General features: G+C 38.6%; 1 protein-coding gene across 1 annotated transcript in view; it reads left to right on the top strand.

The window, feature by feature from the left end:
* Positions 1-11,896: 11,896 nt before the first annotated feature.
* IL1RAPL2 (interleukin 1 receptor accessory protein like 2) overlaps positions 11,897-27,148 on the top strand; it is a gene marked incomplete at its 3' end in the record, with an annotated part of 799,403 nt that continues 784,151 nt past the window's right edge. The window contains exon 1 of the mRNA XM_080652525.1: positions 11,897-12,168. Coding sequence (XP_080508651.1) covers positions 11,936-12,168 — 233 coding nt within the window. The 5' untranslated portion in view covers positions 11,897-11,935. The remainder of the gene's footprint in view (positions 12,169-27,148) is intronic.

Consider the following 27,148-nt stretch of genomic DNA (forward strand, 5'->3'; position numbering starts at 1 on the left):
ACTCAAGACTAACTGCCTTCGCCGAAACCGGTTTGGCTCAGTGGATAGAGCGTCAGCCTGTGGACTGAAAGGTCCCAGGTTCGATTCCGGTCAAGGGCACGTACCTTGGTTGCGGGCACATCCCCAGTAGGAGGTGTGCAGGAGGCAGCTGATTGATGTTTCTCTCTCATCGATGTTTCTAACTATCCCTCTCCCTTCCTCTCTGTAAAATATCAATAAAATATATTTAAAAATAATAATAATAAAAAAGACTAACTGTCTTCTATATCATATGCAAATTCATAAACTATAAGTATGATATGCACTCTGCAATAAATGTATATGTAGTTTATAAAATATAATACTACGTGCAATCTATAATAATATTATATTAGTAATTATAGCATACACAAAGTACACATATTATAATAATATAGAGTAATACACATGTATTACTCTATATTATATATAATTAATATGAAAACATATATCATGTTAAAATATTTCATAATGGCTATTTGCTCTCCTGAAATAAAACATAGATAATATGACTTACCTATGCCTCAAATTTGGGGAAATATTTAATGATCTAAATTTAATATAAAGATGATATGAAAGACAATTTTTATTGAAATAATGTATATTATGATATGTAAAGGCTTGAGAAATACAAGAGAAGAATTAACAAATTAGGTAAATAATTAATAAAAGTAGTAGTGTAGTCACAATAAGTAATGAAAAATATTGAGCATTGTTTGTGTGTCAGGCACCATTGTAAGCACTGTAAGTGCACTGATGTATTTAACCTTCACAGCCCTCTCACCAGAGCCAGGGTGAGTGCTTTCATTATTGGCCAGAGGAGAGGTTTATGGCAGCTGAATAGTATGTGAATCTCACAAATGACAAGGGAAATAAGTTGTCAAAAGAAGAAGTTTAATCCCTAATTTGTACTTACTTTGTACTTTATATATCCTAGTTGACCCAGTATTTGACTTGAAGTAGGGGCATCCAATTGCAATGTAGAAGATGTGGGCCCTGCCTCATGCTTGTTACTTTTAGAACCCTATTTGATGAGTAGCAATTGTGTCTCTGTTGTGAATCAGAATTTTCCCTATAACAAAGGAGAACTTCCACAGCACCAGAGGTCTCATTCTGAAATCTGTGTGGCAGCACACAGCATGAAAACAACTAAATTTGGGCAGAAAATACCTGTAGACTCTGAGATTGGCCCCCACTAAGCAGTGTGTGTGTGAGAGGGTGCTTGTGTATATTTGTTACTGTACACACCTCAAAGGACATACTTTTTGACCTCATTTTACTGGAGCCCACTTCACAAGAGCACTCAGTAAACTGACATTTATTCACATTTATACTCCCCACTGTGAGGCAAACTTTTAATCACTACAATAATTTTTATTGAGTATGCAAGTCTAAAAGTTAGAAGGAATAGTGGTTACATTCAGACAGGGATTTGAAGTAAGAATGGGACTGTATTTAGTGATTAAAGAGGACATTAACTATATCTGTGATGCTTTATTTCCTTAATAAAACAAAGCTACTGAAAGCAAATTAGAAAAAAAGTTAAAATTATTAAATTTGGATGGTGAAATCATGGGAGTTTGTAATGTTCTTTTTATTTCTCTGTAACTTTGAAATTAAGAAAAAATCAAAATAAAGATTACAGGGGGAGAGTTAGCATATATGCAGCTCATCTGCATGAACAAAGACCTCACTAACCACTGAATAATCAGTTTTCTTGGTGCTGGGTTAGTGTTTAGTTTAATACCTTCATTTCTTTTGGGAGTGGAAACTGACTTCCTCAAAGTCATATATTTCTTAAGAAGGTAAGGGTGGAATGAGAACCCAGAGCTTATAATCTCCACCTACTTCTATGCTCTTTTCATGCTGCCAACACCTCTTATACTGCCATGGCATTGGGGTCTAGGATGATAACCACCGGGGCCTGGCAAATCATTCTTAATCCAGAAATATTCCATTCTTATCATGATTCTCTACATACTAAGACAGAAGAGTGGATTTGGACATTTAAAAAATATTTTCAACAATCCAAAAGTTAACCTCCAACTAATGTGAAAATTGCTTAACCAAAGCAGCACTTAATTGTGTGAGGTCTCCTGGGATCAGAATACATAAACCTATATTTAGTAAGACCCACTAAGTGTCTGGTCCAGGAGGTGCTTGAGGAGAGGTGGAAAACACACACACACACACACACACACACACACACAATGTAAGAAATCTGTGACCATGACTAATGTGCTTATCAATATGGTAGAAAAACTAGGATACTACTTATAACTTAACATCTAGGTAAACTAAGCTCAGTGTATGACTTGGATTTCATTGGGAGAGGTGTGGAAGTTGGGAGAAATGGAATTAGGGTAGAGCCAGGAAAGAGCTGAGCGGACACAAGAGCCACAGCATAACTGGTCTCTGACAAAGCAGGCTAGGATAGGATGTTGGCCTATCAAGGGGAGGATTTTTCTCTTGGAGAGTGGTAGGCAGCCATTTTAAGAGGGTAGGGACTGATTTAGAAAGTCTCGGGTGATAGACTGGGAGATTTTGACTGACCAGCCCAGGGAATCGTGAATTTTGGAGCAAGGATGCGGCAGAGTTCATTTTGTTATTCCTATGTCTAGTGATGTTAGCTACCAGAAAGGTATCAGTCATTTGTTGCTGTGAACACATTTTGTGAATTGGGGCCTATCCTTTGATATTTCTGTCAGAGTTTGGTCATACCACTGATCTACTGGGTAGCAGTGGGAGGGGTAATTTTCAGGTGTCTGACAAATGCAAACAACTTTTGATTATCAGTGAATTTGGGAAACAGATAAGTGATTTCATTCCATAAAGATTTAATGAATACCTATTATGTGCAATGCACTGGGCCTTCTCCTACAATACATGGTAAAGGAGACACCCATCTAACTGTGAAGGAGATGTGTAGAGAAATACATGGAGAGCACAACAGGGGAAAGAATTCACTTGGGGCAATGAAGTACAGTTTAATAGAAGAAGTGGCATTTGAAGCTGGGTCTTGGAGGATGAGTAGGATTTCAATAGAGAGGTACAGAAGCAAAGGACATTCTAGTGGAAGGAGCCAGAATAGCAAGGGCAGAAAATTGAATGGCATGTTCAGGGAATAGTGAGTCTTGACTGAAGTGTAGGCTGTGCAAAGAATTGTGGCTGGGGGGCTGATGAGCCAGGCAAACTAGGCTTAGGGATTTGCATATCAGAAGAGCCATTGCAGGTTTTGAACAGTAAAGTTATATGGCCCTATACTTTAGAGAGATCACTTTGGTAGCAGTTTGAGGAACAAATTGGAATGGAAAGGTTGGAAGATCATATAGAGGGTATTACAATAGACCAAGCAAGACATGAGAAAAGTTTGGCCTTTCATATCAATAAGTATAGAGAGAGGAACATTTTTAGAAATTACAAGTTTTAATGGGAGTAACAGGGGGAGTTCAGTGAGAAGGGGAAGATAAAATTCAGGGATGACTCCCAAAATTTTTGTCTTAGATGACTGTGTACATGGAAGGCAGATATTTGGCAGCGGAGGTCAACTCACTACAAAAGAATTCTGGATTTGAGGGAGCAGCAGAAAGCCTGCTAGTGGGGTTGGTGGTCATTGCTGATATCCTGTCTCCTGCAGGTACATTTACTGCTGCAGCCTTGGAATTAATATCACTTTATCTGAGAAGAGCTCCTTGCTAGTGGTTAATTCCCAAGGAGGCTCATCAGGCCTCAGGTAATTAGGAGTTGATGATTTAGTTGTAATGCCTTATATATGGCTTCACCTCCCCAAAGTAATTGAGGCTCATTTGTTGGATAAATTTGAAGGAATGATCTTGACAGAGCATAGCACAGATCCTGTAATGAAAGGGAAATGAAGCTGGTTAATTGTAGAAATGCTTTTTATTTTTATTTTTTATTTTTTTATTGTTTGAAGTATTACAAATAGTAGTACATATGTCTCCTTTTTCTTCCCCATTGACCTCCCCCCGGCCTCCCCTACCCCCCAGTACATGCCTTTACCTGCCCCCCACAGTGTCTTGTATCCATTGGTTATGCTTATATGCATGTGTACAAGTCCTTCAGTTGATCTCTTACAGCCCCCCCACCCACCAACCTCCCCTGCCTTCCCACTGTAGTTTGACAGTCTGTTCAATGCTTCTTTGCCTCTGTATCTATTTTTTCCCCATTTCTTTCCTTTAAAAAATCTTGCCTCTGCAGACTAGAAATAAACATATAATAACAAAAAATATTTGAGTCCCAATTTCAATGTCCAACAGTTCTCAGTCCCCGTTTCAATGTCAAACAGTTCCTTATGTGTACATGTCAGCAATGATATCTGGATGGTGGGCACATGGTGGCAATGCAGGTCCGACCCTCTCTGGTTTGGTCCTAGGCAACCTGCTGCAACACACAGCTCCTGACTGCTAGCGTGGCAAGGCGTCGTCAGCGTCTTCCATCTCTGGACTGTTTCTCCTCTTGTCTTCGTGGTTGGAGCAGACCTGTCAATTCCTCTCTGTTGCAGGAATCCACATGGTCTTGGAGTTGTTTTCTGAAAATATACAAACATATTCTCGACCAAAAGTTAATAAAGGAATCTTTTCTATATAATTGATTTGGGATCCTTTATATTTTTGCCCAAACGATTTTCCTTTGTCTTATTTAGACATCATGTGTGTTTTTCATGGGTGTCTTGCTGTTAGCATTACAAAAGAAAATTAATTTTGTAAAGTAAAAATTTTCTAGATGTTATTTACTTATAGGATATTTTTCCTTACATGATATTACCCTACTATCCCCCCTTTTTTTGATTAATGGAGGCTTTTGTAAATTTTATAATGCAGTCTTGATAACTTCAAATTTTATTTTTTTGCACAAAAATATGACTGCTTTAGGTTCTTTGCATGTTCAGGAATTTTACCATGAGATGAACTACCAATAGAAATTTTAGTTACTACTTTAGGAACAGCTTTTTGTCCAGTACAATTAAATTTTCTTGAATATTCACTTATTTCAATTAGCTTATTTAAATTAATCTGAAAAATTGATTATTATTTTACTGTCAAATTTAATACTCTACCAACAATCTTAGTTTACCCTGTAAATATTAGTGGAAAGGATTATTTGCATTCTTGAGTAGGCCCTGAGCATTCCTGGTGCTAGGCTGGATTTAGATATAGGGCAGCTGCTGTCGGCCAACTCTCTGTCTGTTAAATGCTTTTTAAAACCTGAAACAATAACTTTCAATGTATTTATACAGCTGAAGTGAGGTATATTCTCTCTATTGATGGATACTGATACACAAACGAAATTTTAAAAATCCAATTCTTTTCCATTGACAGAACTTTATTTTAAACAATAAAATAAATAATAAAAATTAAAAAAATTAAAAATGAAAAATTGGTTTTGTTCATATTTCCAGGCTGGGGGCAAGGAAACTGGTGTCCAACAGCAAAGATAAAGTCTACTCACTTATTAGAGAATTTGATTTTTAGTGCTTGGGGCCTGACCACTTGAGGAAGGCAGCCTCCACTATCAGAGATGTAAATAAAAAGAAACTTTTCATTAAGCACATTTGAGGGAAACAAATAGAGAAGCAGAAAACATTCAACTCCCACATTAAAAATATTAAGAACAAGGAGAATAACTTTATATTCAACTAGAGGCCTGGTATATGAATTTGTGCATGGGTGGGGTCTGGCCAGCCCACCCCTATGGGGGCTCATCAGGCCGGGCCAGCAGGTGGGAGGAGCCACGGGTGGTTGACAGCCAGCCTCACCCCTGATCAGGGTGTTGGGGGCTGGGCCAGCTGGGGGGGCCAATCGGGACCCAGATCAGGCTGGTTGGCTGCCGCAGTGCGCATCATAGCCACCAGTTGTTCCAGTCATTCTGGTCATTCTGCCATTCTGGTTGCTGCCCTTTTATATACACTGAGTGGCCAGATTATTATGATCTCTGAACGCATAATAATCTGGCCACTCAGTGTATATACTATATAATAAAAGGCTAATATGCAAATTGTCCCCTCGACCAGGAGTTTGACCAGCAGGCAGGCTGGCCACCACCCATGTCCCCTCCCCCTGGCCAGGCTGTCCAGACCCCACCCATGCACGAATTCATGCACCGGGCCTCTAAAAATATATATATATATATATATATATATATATATATATATATATATATATATATATTGAGTGGCCAGATTATTATGCGTTCAAAAATTATAATAATCTGGCCACTCAGTGTATATATAGATTAGTATAAAACATTAGTACAAATGTTAACATAAGCACACAATGCTATATCTAGTTTACAATTTTAGGAATTGGGTGATCACTCCTAGATATTTAATTTTAAATAAATCAATACAGGTCAGATAAAATTTATCCAAGGTGTAGGCCTGATCTTCAGAGGTTAAAACAAGTACACAAATTATTAGTAATTCATTACTCTGTGAATACTGTGTGTAGTTCATATAAAAATAACTGTCATACATTATTTGATGGTTGTTTTTCCCACAATGGTTATTATTTAGGGATATAATATCACTCAGCTGGGCAGGTCTATCTACTCTAGTGGACATTGGAATACATTTGACAATTTGGATAGTACCAAGCAAATTTTAGTATTTTAATAGCTCATGATCCGGGATAAGGATTATAGGAGGCAGTATGAAGAATACAGTGATTAAGAACATAGGTTCTGGATCCAACTTACCTGGGTTGGGGTCTGAACTCTGCCACCACAACCTGAATGACCTGGAGGACATCACTTAAACTTTCTGAACTTTTATTTTCTCTCTTCAGTATAATGGGAATAATGAGGGTTCCTAACTACCAGAGTTGACATAATAATGAAGTGATAAAAATACATACAAAGCAGTTAGCACAGTGCCTGACTGTTCTGTACTAAGGGCTGGAAGAATGCCAGTAACTGCTTTTGTTGCATAGTTCTGCACTGGGTCGTGCAGTTGGTGTGTATGTAACCTGGTCACCCAGTTTAAGCATGCTTAACTTTTGGCTCCTTTTGTCATACACAGTGGTGCATCCTCAGAGGTGTGCTGTGATTCCTCCCCAGTAACCAGTGATTGGCAGATAGCAAATCCTTAGGTTTAGAGTTTAGGTAGGGAAAATTTAAGTGCTACAGAAAAATTTGAACAACCTTCCCTCTAGTGGTCATTTGATGAACTGCCCCCAACAATTACCCTGATGGTTGAAAAGCAGGAGAAAAAGAAGAAAAAAGAAAAGCAGAAGAGGTGGCCATATAAATGAGTGTGATACTGTTGAGATAGTTACAAGGAAACCTGGTTTAACAAATGATTTTTTTTAAATCACAAATATATAATAAACTAGTGTTGGATGTACGTCCCCAGGCAAAGGACTTAAGTTGTAATGAATGTCCTCAATATATATGGAATTTCAATATATAGATTTTTTTTTAATCCTCACCCGAGGGTATGTGTTTTTTTATTGATTTTAGAAAGAGAGGAATGGAGAGAGCGAAAGAAACATCAATGTGAGAGAGAAATATCAACTGGTTGCCTCCTGTATGTGCCCTGACCAGGAATTAAACCTGCAACCTGGGCATGTGTTCTGTGCCCTGACCAGGAATGGAACCTGCAACCTTTGGGTATATAGAACAATGCTCCAACCAACTGAGCCACCTGGCCAGGGCTTCCATTTTTGTTCCATTAGAGATTGCAATTTTATTGCTTGCAAGACTTTTTTTTTTTAAATAAAAAAATGTTATAATCATTGTTGTTGATAACATATTATCCTCCTTTAGGGACTTATCAACTTTTATCAGGGCTTTGTTTTCACAGCAAGTAGGTATGGCAGGATTTGCTCTCCTGGTTGTATTGAGGAGGGAGTGGAGGCTTATTAATAAAGAGGCTAAATAGGTTTGCTTTGCTTACTCAGGGTTCTTTCCAGTGTACTTGCTACAGTCTTTCCACTGCAAGCATTCAGGAATGTGGAGGAAGGGCAGCGACATAAATGAATAACTAGACACTAGACAAGAAATATAAATTTGGGAGGCATGGTGGAGCCAGGGGAGGCTCCAATGTCTAGTGAAGTGGGCTCTCCGAATCTGCAGACCCATGGCTTTTTAGTTGCTGGAAAAACACATTGGCCTTTTAGGAATGTAAACAGGTAAAGTTTGATAAACAGGAAAAGATTATCAAGTTAGGGGAATTCCTTCGGCTATTCTGCCAGCAACAGGAAAAGATGATCAGGTTAGGGAAAATGCCTTTGGCTATTCCAGTAGCAGATAATAACATGCAGATTTTCAGCACTGCTGAAGCCCCAAGGTCCATCAGCCTTCTGATAAACTTACTGCATAATTATTACCTGCTGGAATTTGCTTCCAGCAGTACTATATTAGTTTTTACCCCTATGAGTCTCCTCTTGGAAAAATACATAGCATGGATACTGGCATGTCCCTTTATATGTTTCATACACTCCTTTCTTTGAATCTTCATGTCAAACTAGAGGCCCAGTGCATGAAATTCATGGACGTGGGTAGTGTGTCCCTTAGCCCAGCCTGCACCCTCTCCAATCTGGGACCCCTCGAGGGATGTCTGACTGCCCATTTAGGCCCAATCCCACTGGGCAGTCGGACATCCCTCTCACAATCCAGAACTGCTGGCTCCCAACCGCTCGCCTGCCTGCCAGCCTGATCACCACCTAACCACTCCCCTGCCAGCCTGACTGATGCCTAACTGCCCCTCTGCCAGCCTGATTGCCCCTAACGGCCCTCCCCTGCTGGCCCAGTCACCCCTAACTGTTCTCTACTGGAGGCCTAGTCACCCCCAAGTGCCCTCCCCTGCTGGCCTGGTTGTCCCTAACTGCCCTCCATTGCCAGCCTGGTCGCCCCTAACTGCCCACCCCTGCAAGCCAGCTCAGCCCTGTCATCTCCTGCAGGACTGGTCGCCCCCAACAGCCCTCCCCTGCTGGCCCGGTCACCCCTAACTTCCATCCCTTGCCAGCCTGGTCACCCCTAACTGCCCTCCCCTGCTGCCCTGATTGCCCCTAACTGCCCGCCCCTGCTGGACTGGTCACCCCTAACTGCCCTCCCCTGCTGGCTTGGTCACCCCTAACTGTCCTCCCCTGCAGGCCTGGTAACCCATAACTGCCCTACTCTGTAGATCTGGTCCCCCCCAACTGCCCTCCCTTGCAGGCCTGGTCCCTCCCAACTGCCCTCCCCTGCTGGCCTGATTGCCCACAACTGCCCTCCCCTGCTGACCATCTTGTGGAGGCCATCTTGTGTCCACATAGGGACGGCCATCTTTGACCACATGGGGGCGGCCATCTTGTGTGTTGGAGTGATGGTTAATTTGCATATTACCTCTTTATTATATTGGATTATTATCTTGGATACTCTAAGCACACACTTGTTTTTCAGATTGGAATGAAAATTACTAAAATAGAGACTTGAGTTTTAAAGTGGCTTCCTTTGCCTCATTATAATTATTTTGGATAGCTCAGATATTAAAGCATTTCTGCCAATAAGACTCGACCAAGATTAAAAACTGTGAGCCTTACAGAAAACTAAATCAAGAGAGTAGAGATGAAAATCCAAAGAAACACAATTCTTTTAAATACTTGAATTGGTATTCATTAGGCTCAAGAATGATCAGAGAATGGATACTTTAGAAATAGGAAGTGTTTTATAATGCAATGACAGGGACATTTATAATCATAAGGAATGATTGTGAATAAAAGGATAGGCATGCACTCACTTATACTTTGGATGGGTTTGCTCTGCAGCAATCTTCAATCCAACTGCAGAATTTCACTGTTTTTTTTTGGATAAAAATGTTTTCATTCCTGCAATGCTTCTATTTACACTTGGGGCTTGTTCTGTAAAACCCAGTTATCAAACCACCTGTATGAGAAGACAATCTGATCAGAAACCACTTTTCTCAGGAGTCCTTTGGCGGCCAACTAAAAAAGGTGGAGTAGTTGTAAACAGAATAAAGCTGGATTGATCTCTGAAGTAGAGGCCTGTGCTGCTGAGGTTAAGTTGTGGGTTGGTTTCCACTGTGGGTTACTCAATTCCACTATGTCTCCAACCTGTCCACAGCCTGTGCTCTGGCCAGTTACATCACATATATATTCTTTCAGCTATTTGCCAAATGAGTATGGAGTGTCAACATGCAAGCAGCTCTGAAAGTGTGGCATGTTATTGCAAACTCATCATTACAGAATCATGACTTGCACTGGTGACTTCAGATGGCTTTGATTCCTACAATTGACCTTGGCCACTTGAGTTACATGTGATCTTTCTCTTCCTTCTGCCTTTCTGTGCATCTCTCACACCTTTCAGTGCTTAAACTCAAGGTTTCAGTCCCTTCATGATGTCTTGCCACCAGACTCAGACTTTTCAGGCCTCTTTGCTCAGTACATCCTTCTTAGTTGGTTCACTAGTCCCATATCTACAAATAAATCTTATTCCATCCCCTCTTGCACCACTATTGGTTTATTTTCCTAAGAGTGACAACTCAATAAAAACAAATCATACATCTTGTTGGAATCTAGTAATGACTCAGTGCTCTGCTGATGAAAATTCAATGTGGGAATATATTTGGTGGCAGGTGAGCCTTCATGGATCCATGGTATCATACTCTTTATCTATTTTGGGGAAAAATTCCCTCAGGTCTCTTGAGATACCTTATATTGTCATTTTGTATTGTGAATACGAAAAGAAAATACTAAGGGAAATGATGTTTAGAAATTGTTCTCCCCATTATTATATATCTGTTCTCTGCCTCCTGACTGTCTTATACTAAATACTCCCTCTTTGCTGCACAAAGCAAGGGAACAGAAACTAAAAGGAACCATAGTCTATTAAATCAAAGACATTTTGTTTAAAAGGAAATGAATGATCAGATAACTCTTAAGGTCTGTATGATACAGCTAATTATAATGGCAGTTAAATGTTTTCAACTCCCTTTGAGTATGATTGTTGTGTCTGAGAAGCAGACATTTTGATTATGTATCTTCAATTCCAACCATACCTTGTCACTAATGGGTCAAATAGCCTGTTAACATTGTAAAGGTGTAGATTTATGCAAGAGATCTTTTAGAATAGATAACTAAATGGATTTAGAGAGCAAATGGAAGGACCATTCCAAAAGTTTTATTTTTTCCTATCAATTAGGTAATGATAGAGGTTGAAGCTACTTTGCCAAGATAAAAAATTTAGTTCAAAAACACGTTCTGTGTACCTTAGGGTTAGGGGAAAACAAAAACAGGAATATAAAAGAGTTTTAAAAAATGGATATCCAGGTTTTCTTTCTATTAATGAACTTTTAAAATAAATCTACGAGAATATATATTTATTTTAAAACATTTATATCGTTACCTCTCAGGTGTGTTAATTCATTAGAACAGTAACACAGTTTCAGGGCTGTTCCTAGGCTAGAAAGGGGCCCTGTAGAAGTTGTTTTGTGGGGCTCATGTCTATGTAATCAATTTGAGTCCATGAAAGTCAATATGTCCGTGTCATTCTAGCAATTCAACCTCACACTCTTCTGGCATTGGGAACTAGCCATGGGTCCCTAGGCAAACCCCATAGGCATGAGTGCTGGAGCTTCCTGGGGGATCTAGTCAACCCCAAGCAGAAGCTTACTGTACAGGATTGAAAATACTCCAAAGGTACAGGGCTCGATCAGAGATCCTGCTTTCCCAGGCCTAAGGAAGCCACTGGTCTGCCTCACAGGACCACTGGGAAGACTGAATGAGGTAATCTATATAAGGCACTTGCCATAGTACCTGGCTCATAGTATGTCCACAGTATATGTTGGCAATGATTGTTGTTCATATCATTGCTATCTACAATGGTCACTGTATCTCATGCCTCATCTGGTTTTCTTTCAGTGGATGGATGCATTGATTGGTCAGTTGATCTCAAGACATACATGGCTTTGGCAGGCGAACCAGTCCGAGTGAAATGTGCCCTTTTCTACAGTTATATTCGCACCAACTATAGCATGGCCCAGAGCACTGGGCTCAGGCTTATGTGGTATAAAAACAAAGGTGATTTGGAAGAGCCCATCATCTTTTCAGAGGTCAGGATGAGCAAAGAGGAAGATTCAATATGGTTTCACTCAGCTGAGGCGCAAGACAGTGGATTCTACACTTGTGTTTTAAGGTGAGTACTGAATGAAAATATTGTTCAATACCATAGCTGGTAGTCTTTTAATTAGGACTGGAGTGTGTGCAGGTGTGCCTCACCTTTACAGTGGGTATGTTTTTGAAAAGCTGCAGTGTATGCAGAGCTTCAATAAATTCAATTTTAATTATTATTGTAACTACATTGCAAATCTTTTCAAATTTTCATAAAATGGGACTCCCATTTACTGTGTGTGTTATTTCATTTAGAAATTTTGGACTTCATTTCTTCCCCAATCCACCCCTGCCCCAGGGCCTTATATTAACAGTTGTTTTTTTGCATAGAGCCAGTTAGCTCAATGGTCTTGATATCAGGCCATGAAAATAACCTTAAGTATCACTTAGGCAAAGGTCTCTCCTTGTTTATTGATGAAAAATACCTTCAAATGCTGCTGATATATCTTTTATCCAGTGAGCTACTGTTGCGATTCTTCATAGAATTGCAATGTGAGTTTGAATCCATTGTTTCTAAATATTCAACATGGACCCCTGTAAACACACAGTCATCCTGAGTTCTTAGGTACTATACAGGGAATATTTTACATACAATTCCTGCTTGCAAGAAGTTTACAGTGAAAAGCAATCTCTTTTATCCTTTGGGGTTCCACAATATGCACTTCCTCCTCTACCTCAGTGCTAAAATCTAGGATCTAGAATCTCAGACAGACTGCATTAGATATTGAAATTAGGTAGCTGAGATGACCTTTAAACAACTTTTCAATTCTGCCATTTTGGGAACCTCTGATCTTGCTCACCAGGGGCCTGCACTATATTATTTGATTATACCTTCTCGGAAATGCAGACCCTTCCTATTTTTGTTTCCTGCGGACTTTGTCTGATGCTAAAGCTATGTCACCTCTTCATCAAAAGCACTTGGAAGCCCCTAGTGAGGCCTCATTAAGGCCAAAAGAACAAGGTGGTGTATAAAAAGATAACCTTTTTGATATTCTAAGAATCACTTTTGTATGTGTGTGGAGGGAATGTTGGGGAAGCAAATAGCGAGTTTAGTCTTTGTTTGTGGTAGGCAAAAACTCCAGGATATTGGCAGAACTAGAAATTATTCTAATTACACCCTCAGTGATAGTATTTCACCTACTTGGGCAGCTCTTGGCAAAATTGGTAAGTGGGTATAATTCAGCTTCAGTAACTGACACTATATTCTTTAGTGTACTGCTATTTTTTCCCTGCTTACCCACTGTCCATCTCCCACCCTCATTAATTCCTGCCAACCAAAATAGAACTCTTTTCCTCCACAACTCCATTTGCTTTTTTTGTCTTGTGTTTTTACAAATTTAAAATTTTATTTGCAAAGTATCAGCCCACCATATACTTATGAATGAATTATTCAATTACTTATTGCCTACTTACCCTGACCTGCTTATGTTTCCAGTCTTGCTACCTCTCCTCTAACTCCATTCCATTACTATGAGCAATGTTAACAATCTAATGTGTATCCTTTATACATTCTTCCTACTCTTTTAGGTATAGGAACATATATACTTGAGTATTTTCTCCTCGTTGTTTTACAAAAAAGGAGATTTATGTATTTCTCTCCATTTCCTTTTATAAGTAAAAGTACATAGCAGAATTCTGAACATTCACTCATCCTTTTAAGTATATAATATTCTGTATTGCTCGATAGTCTTTGATAACACAATTTAGTCAATCATTTTCCATTTCCCACTGATGTGCATATACTTTGTTTCCAGTTTTTGTATCCTCATCAAAAATGCTCTAATAAAAGTCCTTGTTTACTTTTAAATAAACTTTTAAATTTTATAACAGCTTTAGATTTACAAAATTATTGCAATGATAGTACATAAAGTTCCTGTATGCTCTATACCCATTTCCCCTGTATCAACATCTTACATGACTATGGGACATTTGTTACAATTAATGAACATGTAGTAGAACATTATTATTAACTTAAATCTAATATTTATTCAAATTTTTCAGATTTTATTTTTTTTAATTTTTTCTTCATTGATTAATGTATGACATATGTGTCCTTATTCCCCCCATTGCCCCCACCACCCCCACCACTCATGCCCTCACCCCCTCTGGTGTCTGTGTCCATTGGTTAGGCTTATATGCATGCATACAAGTTCTTTGGTTGATTTATCCTCCTTAACCCCGCCCTCCTCTACCTTCCCTTTGAGGCTTTATGGTCTGATTGATGCTTCTCTATCTCTGCATCTGCTTTTGTTCATCAATTTATGTTGTTCATTATATTCCACAAATGAGAGAGATTATGTGATATTTATCTTTCTCTGGCGGACTTATTTCGTTTAGCATAATGCTCTCCAGCTCCATCCATGCTGTTGCAAATGATAGGAGTTCCTTCCTTTTTATAGTAACATAGTATTCCATTGTGTAGGTGTACCACAGTTTTTTAATCCACTCATCTGCTGATGGGCACTTAGGCTGTTTCCAAATCTTAGCTATGGTAAATTGTGCTTCTATGAAATAGGGGTGCATATATCCTTTCTGATTGGTGTTTCTAGTTTCTTGGGATATATTCCTAGAAGTGGGATCACTGTGTCAAATTGGGAGTCCCATTTTTAGTTTTTTGAGGAAACTCCATACTGTTCTCCACAGTGGCTGCACCAGTCTGTATTCCCACCAGCAGTGCAGGAGGGTTCCTTTTTCTCCACATCCTCACCAGCACTTGTCATTTGTTGATTTGTTGATGCTAGGCATTCTGACAGGTGTGAGGTGGTACCTCATTGTCGTTTTGATTTGCATCTCTCAGATGATTAGTGACTTTAAGCATGTTTTCATATGTCTCTTGGCCTTCCCTATGTCCTCTTTCGAAAAGGGTTGTTAATCCTTCTTTTGTTAAGTTTTATGAGTTCCCTGTAAATGTTGGAGATTAAACCCTTATCGGTGATAACATTGGCAAATATATTCTCCCATGCAGTGGGCTTTCTTATTGTTTTGCTGATGGTTTCTTTTGCTGTGCAGAAGCTTTTATTTTGATGTAGCTCCATTTGTTTATTTTCTCCTTAGTTTCCCTTGCCCTAAAAGCTATTTCTGTCTCAGGATCCATCTGGGATACTACTGTATATTAGATTTGGTTATCATGTTTCCTTAAGCTCTTTTTTTCTTTTTTTTAATTTATTATTGACACTATTACATATGTACCTCATCTCCCCCCCGCCCCCGTATCCACCCTTGGCAATTTCTTAGACTTTATTTCTGATAACCTTGACAGTTTGATTAGGACTGTTCAGAAATTGTGTAAAATGCTTCTCAATTGGGATTTATCTTATTTTTTTTCATACTTAGATGGGGGCAATAAATGTTGTGAGGAAGATCACAGAAGTAAAATACCATTCTCATCACATCCTATCAAGTATACAAAGTATCGATATGCTTTATCAGTGTTGATATGGACCTTGATCACCTAGCTAGAGGTAGTGTTTGTCTTTCTGCACTGTAAAGTTACTGTTCTTTATTTCTCCTTTTTAATACTCTCCTCTTTGGAAAAAATAAGTTATTCACAGTGCATACTAAAACACTGGAAAGTTATGTTCCACATCACTGAGTGGAGTATCTACATAAAATTATTTAGAATTCTGCATGGAATATTTGCCTCTTCTCCCCCATTATTTATTCAATCATTTACTTATATCAGTATGGACTTATGGATATTTACATATTATACATTGGGTTATAGTTCAATGCTACTTTATTTTCTGGTTCAAATTCTTCCACATTTGTCCATTGGGAGCTCTTTCAGTGGGTGTATCTGTCCCTTTGACATAACCTCATTATTGTGCTTTTATTAATTTAGCATTTCCTTATATTCTACTACTATAAGATATTCTAGGCTTATCTTGTCTATTTCTTATCACAGTCCTAGAATTAGCCATTTTTTCCCCAAGGAGCCCTGATTCCTTTTAATATAGAAACCACAATTTGTGTGCTAGATGTGCTTATTGCTACTGGGGTGGGGCTACTTTTAGGCACTCTCAGCTGACAGGCTATTTACTATTAAGCAAAGCCTTGTATTATTCCATGCACAAGTGGAATTTTTCAATGCCCTTGAAATCCTTTCCTATAGGTACCTCTCTGTTTCAAGTACATATCAGTTGGCCATGTTTGTATCTATTGTAGATACCATCTAAGTCAGTGGTTCTCAACTCACATCTAGATCATTAGAAGAAAACGGGATGGTATTCTACTGAGAAGATACTTAATTAAAGCATATGTGGTGATCTATTTAATCACACAGCAGGTCTTAGTGATTGGGACTGATATGTGTAGGTAAAATTTTGAACATTATTCCTCATGTGTAGCTTGATAAGGAAAAAAGTTTGGGAACCGCTGTCCTGAAGGAAGCAACTGTGTTTTGTCAACTCAGACATATAGAAATATATTTCATAATGACATATGTAAAGCAGGTAGCATTTGTGTGTGAATAATAAACAAGTTTTTCAGATCTAGTAGTGCCCATTGATGACAAATACATGAGAAGTGAGAAAGTCATTCCGTATAGGTGATTCTATGCCATTGCTAAGGGAGTGACATTTAAAATATGAATAGTTTTGAATTTCACAATGTCTATATTCACCTAAAATTTCCATATTGAAAATACTTTAAGGTAATCATGGATGATTTTTATATGCTTTATGGACATCATTAAAATTTTGATTTTATGCCCTTAAAAATTCAGATAAATTTAGTAATATTCTCCACCCATTTGAATCATAACAAGAAAAGTTTACTACTTGTGACCTTTCAGTAGCCAATTAATCATATATATATATATATATATATATATATATATATATATATATATATATATATATTTTGTTTTTCTTTGGCCAGTCTCAAGAGTATTTAGTTGAATTTTTCAGCAAGTTAGTGGGTTAGTAATAGAGACATGGTAGACAAGCGAGTCATATTTTGAAAGAATTATAGCCTTCCTCTCTTCCCACCTGAGTCTTTTCAGTGGAGGCAATCTATCTATACTAATAAAACCCTAGGTGGCCCTCGCACGTGACATCGTCACAGGATGGCCACGGCAAGATGGCTGCCACAATATGGCCGCCACAAGAGGGCTACTACAAGATGGCCGCACGCACAGTGAAGGCAGGGCCTGGTGACCGCTTCGTGCAGTGAGATCTGGGGGTCCTGTGTCTCCGCGTGGTGTGGGGGAGGCTGGTCCTCACATCTCTGCTGCCTCTGCAGAGGAGGCAGGTCGCGACAGGGGAGGGCAGTTGGGGGCGATCTGGCCAGCAGGGTACCGGTTAGGTGTCAAGCAGGCTGTCAGGGGAGCAGTTAGGGGGTGATCAGACTGGCAGGCAGGTGAGCGGTTAGGAGCCAGTGGTCCAGTATTGTGAGAGGGATGTCTGACTTCCGAGGGATCAGGCCTAAACTGGCAGTCGGACATCCCCCGAGGGGTCCCAGATTGAAGAGGGTGCAGTCTGGGCAGAGGGACACCCCCCTGTGCATGAATTTCGTGCACTGGGCTACTAGTATATATATAAAAAGCCAGCTACCAGAACACCAGAATGACTGGAATGACCGAAATGATCGGTTGCTATAATGCCCATTGCAGCCAGCCAGACAACCTCCCATGGCCCCTTCTCATGGCTGGCCCTGCCCTGATCGGCCCCCATCTGGGCGGGCCAGCTGGACCCTACCCGTGCATGAAATTGTGCACCAGGCCTCTAGTTGGTAGGATAAAAATGATGAGAGCAATCTTATTTAACAAAATTTCACACATCACTTCAACAACTTGGTACAAGTGGTGACTTAAGCTGTTGATGAAGACAGATGTATTAATTTAATCCTGAATTGAATTCATAGTTATTGAAAATAATGATTAAAATAATTGAACATCTGTCAAAATCTGTGTGTTTGGGAATCACAATATTTAAGTGCAGAGAACCAGATATAGGTTCAAAAACCATTGTGACCATTTACTTCTCCAATGAAGTAGATAGAACAAGGAAACTCCTTCTTAAATAGGAACATAATCAGACTATTTTTGGTCTTTAGTAATCATTGAAGTAAATGAGGTTCTCAACATCTGAATTTCTCACTAACTCTTTCTACAGGGTTCCTTGTGGCATTTATAAGTTTTGAGGCATGACCTTTACCTTGGTATTCATCATATTTGTGTGATTCTTACTCTAGAAAAACATTACCAAAAAAGTTGAATGAGGTGGAGATATTTGAAATAAGAACTGCTGCATGTTACTAATTATTGAATCTGTACAATTAGCACAAGTGTTCATTATAGTGTTCTTTTTAATTTTGAGTATGTGTGAAATGTTCAACAATAAAAAAATAAAAGTAGCCCTAACTGGTTTGGCTCAGCAGATAGAGTGTCGGCCTGCAGACTGAAGGGTATGAGGTTCGATTCCAGTCAAGGGCATGTACCTTGGTTGCGGGCACACCCCCAGTTGGGGGTGTGCAGGAGGCAGCTGATTGATGTTTCTCCCTCATCGATGTTTCTAACTCTCTATCCCTTCCTCTCTGTAAAAAATCAATAAAATATAAGAAACAATAAATAAATAAAAGTAAAGTATAAAGTAATTTTGCCTGACTTTAATGGCCCTTAAATGATCCTGACCCATATGTGTGTATGTAGCATATATTAAACAAGTTTTATATTTCAATCAACAAACAACTGTTGAACATGTACCATGGGATTTACTTCATGGCATATTGCAAAGAAACCTGTGCCTTTAGAAAGAGAATTAATTGTCCTAGTTTTTCTAAGACTCTAAGAAATGGCTTTTATCACCTTCCAACCTCCTATTCTACTACCCACCATGATTACCAAGACATTTTCAAGGACAGTGAACATTTCTTATAATTCAATTCCAACTTAACTATTGATCCTTGAAAAGTTAGGAGTTAACAAGTTGGTTGCCTGGGTAGTAATTTCCAGGAGAGTGGATAAGAAAAATGAGAGCCTGGATATAATAGAATTAATTGTCTTCAGAAAAAATCAAGATTGTACAACAGGGTCTTGAGACAGCAACAATGCCTTCTCTGGCCTGTGTAGGCTAAAGTGTGATGCAATTAGTTATTTCTTTTACTGAATTTTTTATTTTAAGTGAGAGCCCTGATTTACATATTTTGTAGTGATTATGCGTAAAGGAACACATATATAACCTGAAATGTTTCTTTTCTAAATCTCAAAAATATAATAATCTACTTGATTATAAAATTATAAGTAACTTAAATAGCAAAGTATTGGCAATTGTAATCTATTTGCATTTTATTTATAGTGAATTTTCTATGCTGTGATGTTTAGGTCATCATATTGTTTCACATTAGCTATATAATACTCAGAAATATAATCATTCTATGGTACAATACCTATGTAATTTGAACTCCATTCAATTTGTTTATTGGAAGGAAGCAGATGTTTACAGCTTAGTCAGTTAGCAGAGTTACCTGCTTTGTAAGAATTAATGAGTTATATTTGATAATCATAAAACAATAATTGATTCAATTAATCACTGCTAAAATAGCTAATCCTAATATATATATATTGCATCTCTTGTACAAACTTCAGTGACTTTCTGTAATATAATTCTTTTACCCATATCTAGGTTTTAGACTATTACAAGAGTTGCATATTCAAAATATTTTTAGGGGCTAAAAATATAATATGATTGTGGCAGGCCATCTGAAACATTTTAGAGTATTAGAGACTGTAGCAATCCCTCCATAATCTCATTTTCATGTATAATACTCTTCTACCACTTCTAGCTCACTGTTTCTATAACCCAATCCCAATAATCTATTGGCCCCACAGAGTTGCAGCTCATTGATCCCACAATTTTTTCACTGCCCTTTGCTTTCTTCTCACCTATATAGTTTAAATTCCATAATTAATTATTTTAATCATTCCCATATATACCCTCTTGATTTCTTTGACCCTTTCTTCCTTCATCTTACTCATTTATGAAAACCACAACACTGTTTAAACCCAACCTCCATCTATGATTGTAACTGCATCCTTTCAGCTGAACTTTATGAAAGGAAAATATGGGGTGTTCCCAAAAATGTATACACACTTTGAATAATTATTAATTCCAATGGGTTAAATCTGAACAGAAATAAACATTAATTGAGCTATCATAAAATAATGTGTGTACATTTTTTGGAGACACTCTATGTATATAATAACATTAAATGTTCTCACTTTGAATTCATTTTCATGAGCTTCAAATGTACCCTTAATGTTGCCAAGTAGACTTACTATGTAACTATATATTCTTAAATCCATTCAGTCTCCTGTTCACCTGTATGTTTGTTGTTGTTTTCAGAAAGGAAGGGAGAGAGAGATAGAAATACCAATGATGAGAGAAAATCATCATTTGACTGCCTCCTAAGCGCCCCACACTGGGATCAAGCTTACAACCCAGGCATATGCCCTGACCAGGAATTGAACCATGACCTCCTGGTTCATAGGTCAATGCTCAACCATTTAGCCATGCTGGCTGGGCTCTCCTATCCTCCTAGATAACTATTTGAAATGTCTGCTCTCCTTAAATTTCCAACATCTCCTCCCCTTGCTTCCCATTTTGCTGAAAAAAAAATAAATGAAAGCAATTAAGAGAGAACATTCACTACATGTACCTGCCTACTGGCATCTATATTTTCATACTCTGCCTTCAAGTTTTTTACCATTGATGGACTGGCCTTGCTCCTGTAGAAGTCAATCACTTCACTTGTGCACTAGATCCTATTTTTATTGGCTTATGTAAGGATATCTCACCTGAGAAGTTGTCCCATCTCTCTCCTATATCATGGGATTTTCTATTTATACTGGATTATTTCCATTAGCATACACACAGGTCAATATTTATGCCATCCACGTCCCTTTCCAGCCTCATTTCCTTGTTCCCATTTGCAGCAAAATTATTTCAAATAAACTGTTGTCTGTACTCACAATCTTAATTTCCTCTGTATAATTCTCTATTAAACCCATTCCGATCAAAATTTTGCCTTTAATACTCCACCAAAAAGAAGTCTTTGATGACCTGAACAATGCTAAATGCAATGGTCAGGTCAATTTTTGCTTCTACATTTACTTGATCAGTGCATTTGGCACAGTTGATCACCCCCTTTCTTTTTGACATATGTTCTTTACCTAACATCCAGAGAATTACACTCTCCTAGTTTTCCTCCTACTCCATCAGTTACCAGTTCTTAAGTACTTTGCTGGCTCCTCATATTTCCCCTGATTTCTTAATGCTAGAGGGGCCTATGGCTTGGTCCTGATGTTTATTTTTTTATCTATATTCACACTCCCTCACTCCATGATCAGTTTATAGTTTTATATATTGTCTGTACATTGATAAATCTAAAATCTATACCTTCCAGCTCATATCTTGCTCCTGAAATGCATATTCTTTTAACCAATAGCATCTCCACTTGATGTCAAAACAGTTAAGTCCAAAACTGAACTCTTGATCTCCCTCCTATCTTACAATAGTTTTCTATAAACAAACCCAGGGTTGAGATAAAAGCTAATGTGTATTTGGGAGTGTAATCCCAGGGAAACAAGAGCAAATGAAAAAGGAAGTGAGGCAGGGGAAAAGGTATAGCATTTCAAGATAGGAGGATCAACTGTCTCTCTGATGATTAGCGATGTTGAGCATCTTTTCATGTCTTTTGGCCATCTGTATGCCTTCTTTTGAGAAGTGTCTGTTCAAGTCTTTTGCCCATTTTTAATTAAACTGTTTATTTGTGTTTTTTTGTGTATGTTGAGTTTTAGAAGTACATTATAAATTTTGAATATTAACCCCTTATCAGATATACCATTGGTGAAAATGTTCTCCCATTCAGTTCTTTAGGCAAGCAACTCCAGCTTGGAATTTTGAGAGTGATTGCATTGAATCTGTGTATTGCTTTCATACTATAGACATTTTAACAAAATTAATTCTTCCAATCCATGAACACAAATTATACTTTCATTTATTTGCTTCTTTTTAGTTTATTTTATTAATGAATTATATTTTCAATATACAGGTCTTTTACTTTCTTGGTTAAATTTATTCCTAGGTGTTTTATTTTTGTAAGGAAAGGATTTTTCCACCGATGCAAAGATTGTTCTACATCTGTAAATCAACAGGCATATGAAAAGATGCTCAACATCATTAATTATCAGGGAAATGTAAATTGAAATTATGATGAAATATCACCTCATTACAAAAGCCCGGGGCCAGATGGCTTCACATGGGAGTTTTATCAAATATCAAAGAAGAACTAAAACCTATCCTCCTCAGACTATTTCAAAATATTCAAGAGGAAGGAACATGTTCAAGTTCATGCTATGAAGCCAGCATCACCCTAATATCAAAACCAGATAAAGAGAACATAATGAAAGAGAATTATAGGCCAATATCCCTCATGAACGTAGATGCCAAAATCCTCAACAAAATTCTAGCAAATCGGATCCAGCAGTACATCAGAAAGATCATATAGCATGACCGAGTGGGATTTATCCTGGGGATGCAAGGATGGTACAATATCCGCAAATCAATAAACATGATACATCACATAAACAAATTGAGAGATAAAAAATCACATAGTTATATCAAATGATGCAAAAAAAGCATTTCACAAAATACAACACCCTTTATTGATAAAAACTCTCAGCAAGGTGGGAATAGAAAGATCATACCTCAATGTAATAAAAGCCATACATGACAAACCCACAGCCAACATCATATTCAATAAGCAAAAACTAAAACCATTTCCCCTAAGAACAGGAACAAGACAGGGATACCCACTTTCCCCACTCCTGTTCAACATAGTACTGGAAGTACTACCCATTGTGATTAGACAAGATGAAGAAATAAAAGGCATTCAAATTGGAAAAGAAGAAGTAAAACTGTCCTTATTTGCGAATGACATGATACTGTACATAGAAAACCCTAAAGACTCCGTAAAAAATTATTAGACATAATAAATGAATTCGGCGATGTAGCAAATACAAAATTAATGCCAAGAAATCTATGGCATTCTATACAACAATAGTGAACTTACAGAAAGAGAGAATAAAAAAGCAATCCCATTTATCATCACACCAAAAAAATTAGGATACCTAGGAATAAACTTAACTAAGGAGGTAAAAGACCTGTACTCAGAAAACTACAGGACACTGAAAACCGAGATAGAGGAAGACATAAACAGATGGAAGAACATACCGTGTTCATGGATTGGTAGAATCAACATCATTAAAATGTCCATACTACCCAAAGCGATCAATAGGTTCAATGCACTCCCCATTAAAATACCAATGGCATATTTCACAGACCTAGAACGAACTATCCAAAAATTCATCTGGAATAAAAAAAATAAGACCCTGAATAGCTGCAGCAATCCTGAGAAAGGAGAACAAAGTAGGTGGGATCTCAATACCAGATATCAAGCTGTATTATGAAGCCACTGTTCTCAAAACAGCCTGGTACTGGCACAAGAACAGACATATAGACCAATGGAATAGAATAGAGAACCCAGATATCGATCCAAACCACTATGCTCAATTAATATTTGACAAAGGAGGCATGAACATACATTGGAGTCAAGACAGTCTCTTCAATAAATGGTGTTGGAAAAATTGGACAGATACATGCAAAAAAATGAAACTAAATCACCTTACACCATACACAAAAATATACTCAAAATGGATAAAGGACTTAAACATAAGCCTGGCAACCATAAAAATACTAGAGGAATCCAAAGAAAGCAAAATCTCAGACATATGCGGAAGCAATTTTTTCACTGATACCTTTCCTAGGGCAATGGAAACTAAAGAGAAAATAAACAAACGGGACTACATTAAAATAAAAAGCTTTTGCACAGCAAAAGAAACCATCAACAAAACAACAAGAAAGCCCACTGCATGGGAGAACATATTTGCTAATGTTATCACCAATAAGGGCTTAATCTCCAACATTTACAGGGAACTCATACCACTTAAAAAAGCAAGGTAAACAAGCCAATCAAAAAATGGGCAATGGGCCTAAATATATACTTGTTGAAAGAAGACAGAAGGAAGGCCAAGAGACATATGAAAACATGCTTAAAGTCACTAATTATCTGAGAGATGCAAATCAAAATGACAATGCAGTACCATCTCACACCTGTCAGAATGGCTATCATCAACAAGTCAACAAAGGACAAGTGCTGGCGAGGATGTGGAGAAAAAGGAACCCTCGTGCACTGCTGGTGGGAATACAGACTGGTGCAGCTACTGTGGAAAACAGAATGGAGTTTCTTCATAAAACTAAAAATGGAACTCCCATTTGAACCAGTGATCCCACTCCTAGGAATATATCTCAAGAAACTAGAAACACCAATCAGAAAGGATATATGCACCCTTATGCTCATAGTGGGATAATTAACCATAGCTAAGATTTAGAAACAGTCTAAGTGCCTATCAGCAGATGAGGGGATTACAAAACTGTGGTACGTCTACTCAATGGAATACTACGTTGCTGTAAAAAAGAAGGAATTCTTACGATTTGCAACTGCATGGATGGAACTGGAGAGCATTATGCTAAGTGAAATAAGCCAGTCAGAGAAAGATAAATATCACATGATCTCACTTATTTATGAAATATAATGAACAACATAAACTGATGAACAAACAGATGCAGAGACAGAGAAGCATCAATCTGACCGTCAAACCTCAGAAGGAAGGTATGGGAGGGTGGGGGTTAGGGGGAAGAGATCAACCAAAGGACTTGTATGCATGCATATAAGCCTAACTAATGGACACAGATAACAGGGGAGTGAGCGCATGAGTTGGGGGGTGGTATTGGGAGGATAAGGACACATATTTAATACCTTAATCAATAAAGAAATTAAAAAAAAAGAAATATCATCTCACACCTGTCAGAATGGCTATCATCAAAAATCAACAAATACAGGTGCTGGTGAAGATACTGAGAAATGGAAACCCTCAGCCACTTTTTGTGGGGAATAGTATGGAGATCCCTCAAAAAATTAAAAATGGAGGTCTATATGATCCAACAATACCACTTCAGGTTATTTCTCAATGGGGGGAAAACACTCATTCAAAAAGATATATGCACCCCTTAAGTTCATTACAACATTATTTACAATAGTAAAGATATGGAAACAACCTAGGTATCCATCAATTGATGAATGTATAAATAAGAAGTGATCATATATATATATATATATATATATATATATATATATATATATATATATACTAGAGGCCCGATGCACAAAATTCATGCACTGGGAGGGTGTCCCTCAGCCTAGCCTGCACCCTCTCCAATCTGGGACCCCTCAGACATCCCTCTCACAATCCAGGACTGCTGGCTCCCAACTGCTCACCTGCCTGCCAGCTGATCACCCCCTAACCACTCCCTTGCCATCCTGATAAACACCTAATTGCTCCCCTGCCATCCCAATTGCCCCATCTGCTCTCCTCTGCTGGCCAGGTTGCCCCCAACTGCCCTCCCCTGCAGGCCTGGTTGCCCCCAACTGCCCTCCCTGCAGGCCTGGTCTCCTCCCACTGCCCTCCCCTGCAGGCCTGGTCCTCCCCAACTGCCCTTCCCTGCTGGCTAGATCGCCCACAACTGCCCTCCCCTGCCGGCCATCTTGTGGTGGACATTGTGTGACCACATGGGGCAGCCATCTTGGGTGAGGGTGTTACAGTCAATTTGCATATTACCTATTTATTATATAGGATATACTAGAGTCCTGGTGCACAAAAAATCATGCACTTGGGTGGGGCATTTCCCTCAGACCGGTCTGCGCCCTCTCACAGTCTGGGAGCCCTCAGGGTTTATCCAACTGATGGCTTAGGCCCGTGTCTGGTGGACTGTTTGGGGGACCAAGCTGGCTGGCCCTGTCCCCCATCTCCCAGCCACTGGGGAGGTGACCAGCAGGCAGATCAGGAGACAGCCTCCCAATCGCCCCTCTACTGCCTCCGGTTGCCAACACCGCCCCCCCCGCCTGCCAGATTGCCATCCCCTCCCTCTGCCTGCTGGCACCTGCCTTGGCTGGCCTGGTGCCACCCACTTGCAGGTCCCGCCCCCCACTGGCAGGTTGTTTGCCATTTGGTCAATTTGCATGTTAGGCTTTTATTACATAGGATATATTTGCAGGCTATATATATGAAATATCACTCTGCAATAAAATAGAGTGAAATCTTTGCATTTATGACAAAGTAGGTAGACCTAGAGGGTATTATGCTAAGTAAAATATGTGAGACTGCAAAAGACAAATGATGTATGATTTCACTTATATTTAGAATCTAAAAAATAAAACAGATGAGTAAATCAATCCAATTTAATTCTCCATTATAAATTTCATATGGAGAATAAGTATGGGGAGGTAGAATAGAGCGTGATTTTGAGGAATCTTCCTAGAGAAACTGGGTGGTGTGACTAGTGTTGTCTCTAATCATGATAGATGTTATAGGAGGAAGAACAGTCTATAGGAGAGAGATAATAAGTTTAGTTTGGGACCTATATTTGCCTTTATGATAGTCATATAGAATCAGAGTTAGATGATTCTGGGCTGGAACATAGGCAAGAGTACAGAACTTGAGAAAAGTATTATAGACTTGGATGTTTTCAGCACTTAGTTTGTTGTCTGAACCTCGTGCTTGAACAAAATTGCTGGAGATGAAGGTGGGTGGGGGGGAGAAAAACACAAACAAAACAAAGGAAGGATTCCTGAGGCCTGGGGGAAGATGGCCAACATTTTGAGGATAGGTTGAGGAAGAAAAGCTAGTCATACAGTTATAAGGAGTTGTCAGAGAAGTAACCGTCATGAGGAGAGTGTTTAGAAGTAAGGAAATATTCAGAAAGTTGAGGTTACAAGTTCCAAGTCATACCTAGAGGTCAGATTGGATAAGGGTTATTAGATGTGGATAATAAGATATTCTTAATCAGTCTAGTGTTAGAAATTCCATAGAATGATAGAACAGCAACCAG

Source organism: Plecotus auritus (genome assembly GCF_963455305.1).
Source record: "Plecotus auritus genome assembly, chromosome: X".
In the NCBI taxonomy this organism is placed as follows: Eukaryota; Metazoa; Chordata; class Mammalia; order Chiroptera; family Vespertilionidae; genus Plecotus; species Plecotus auritus.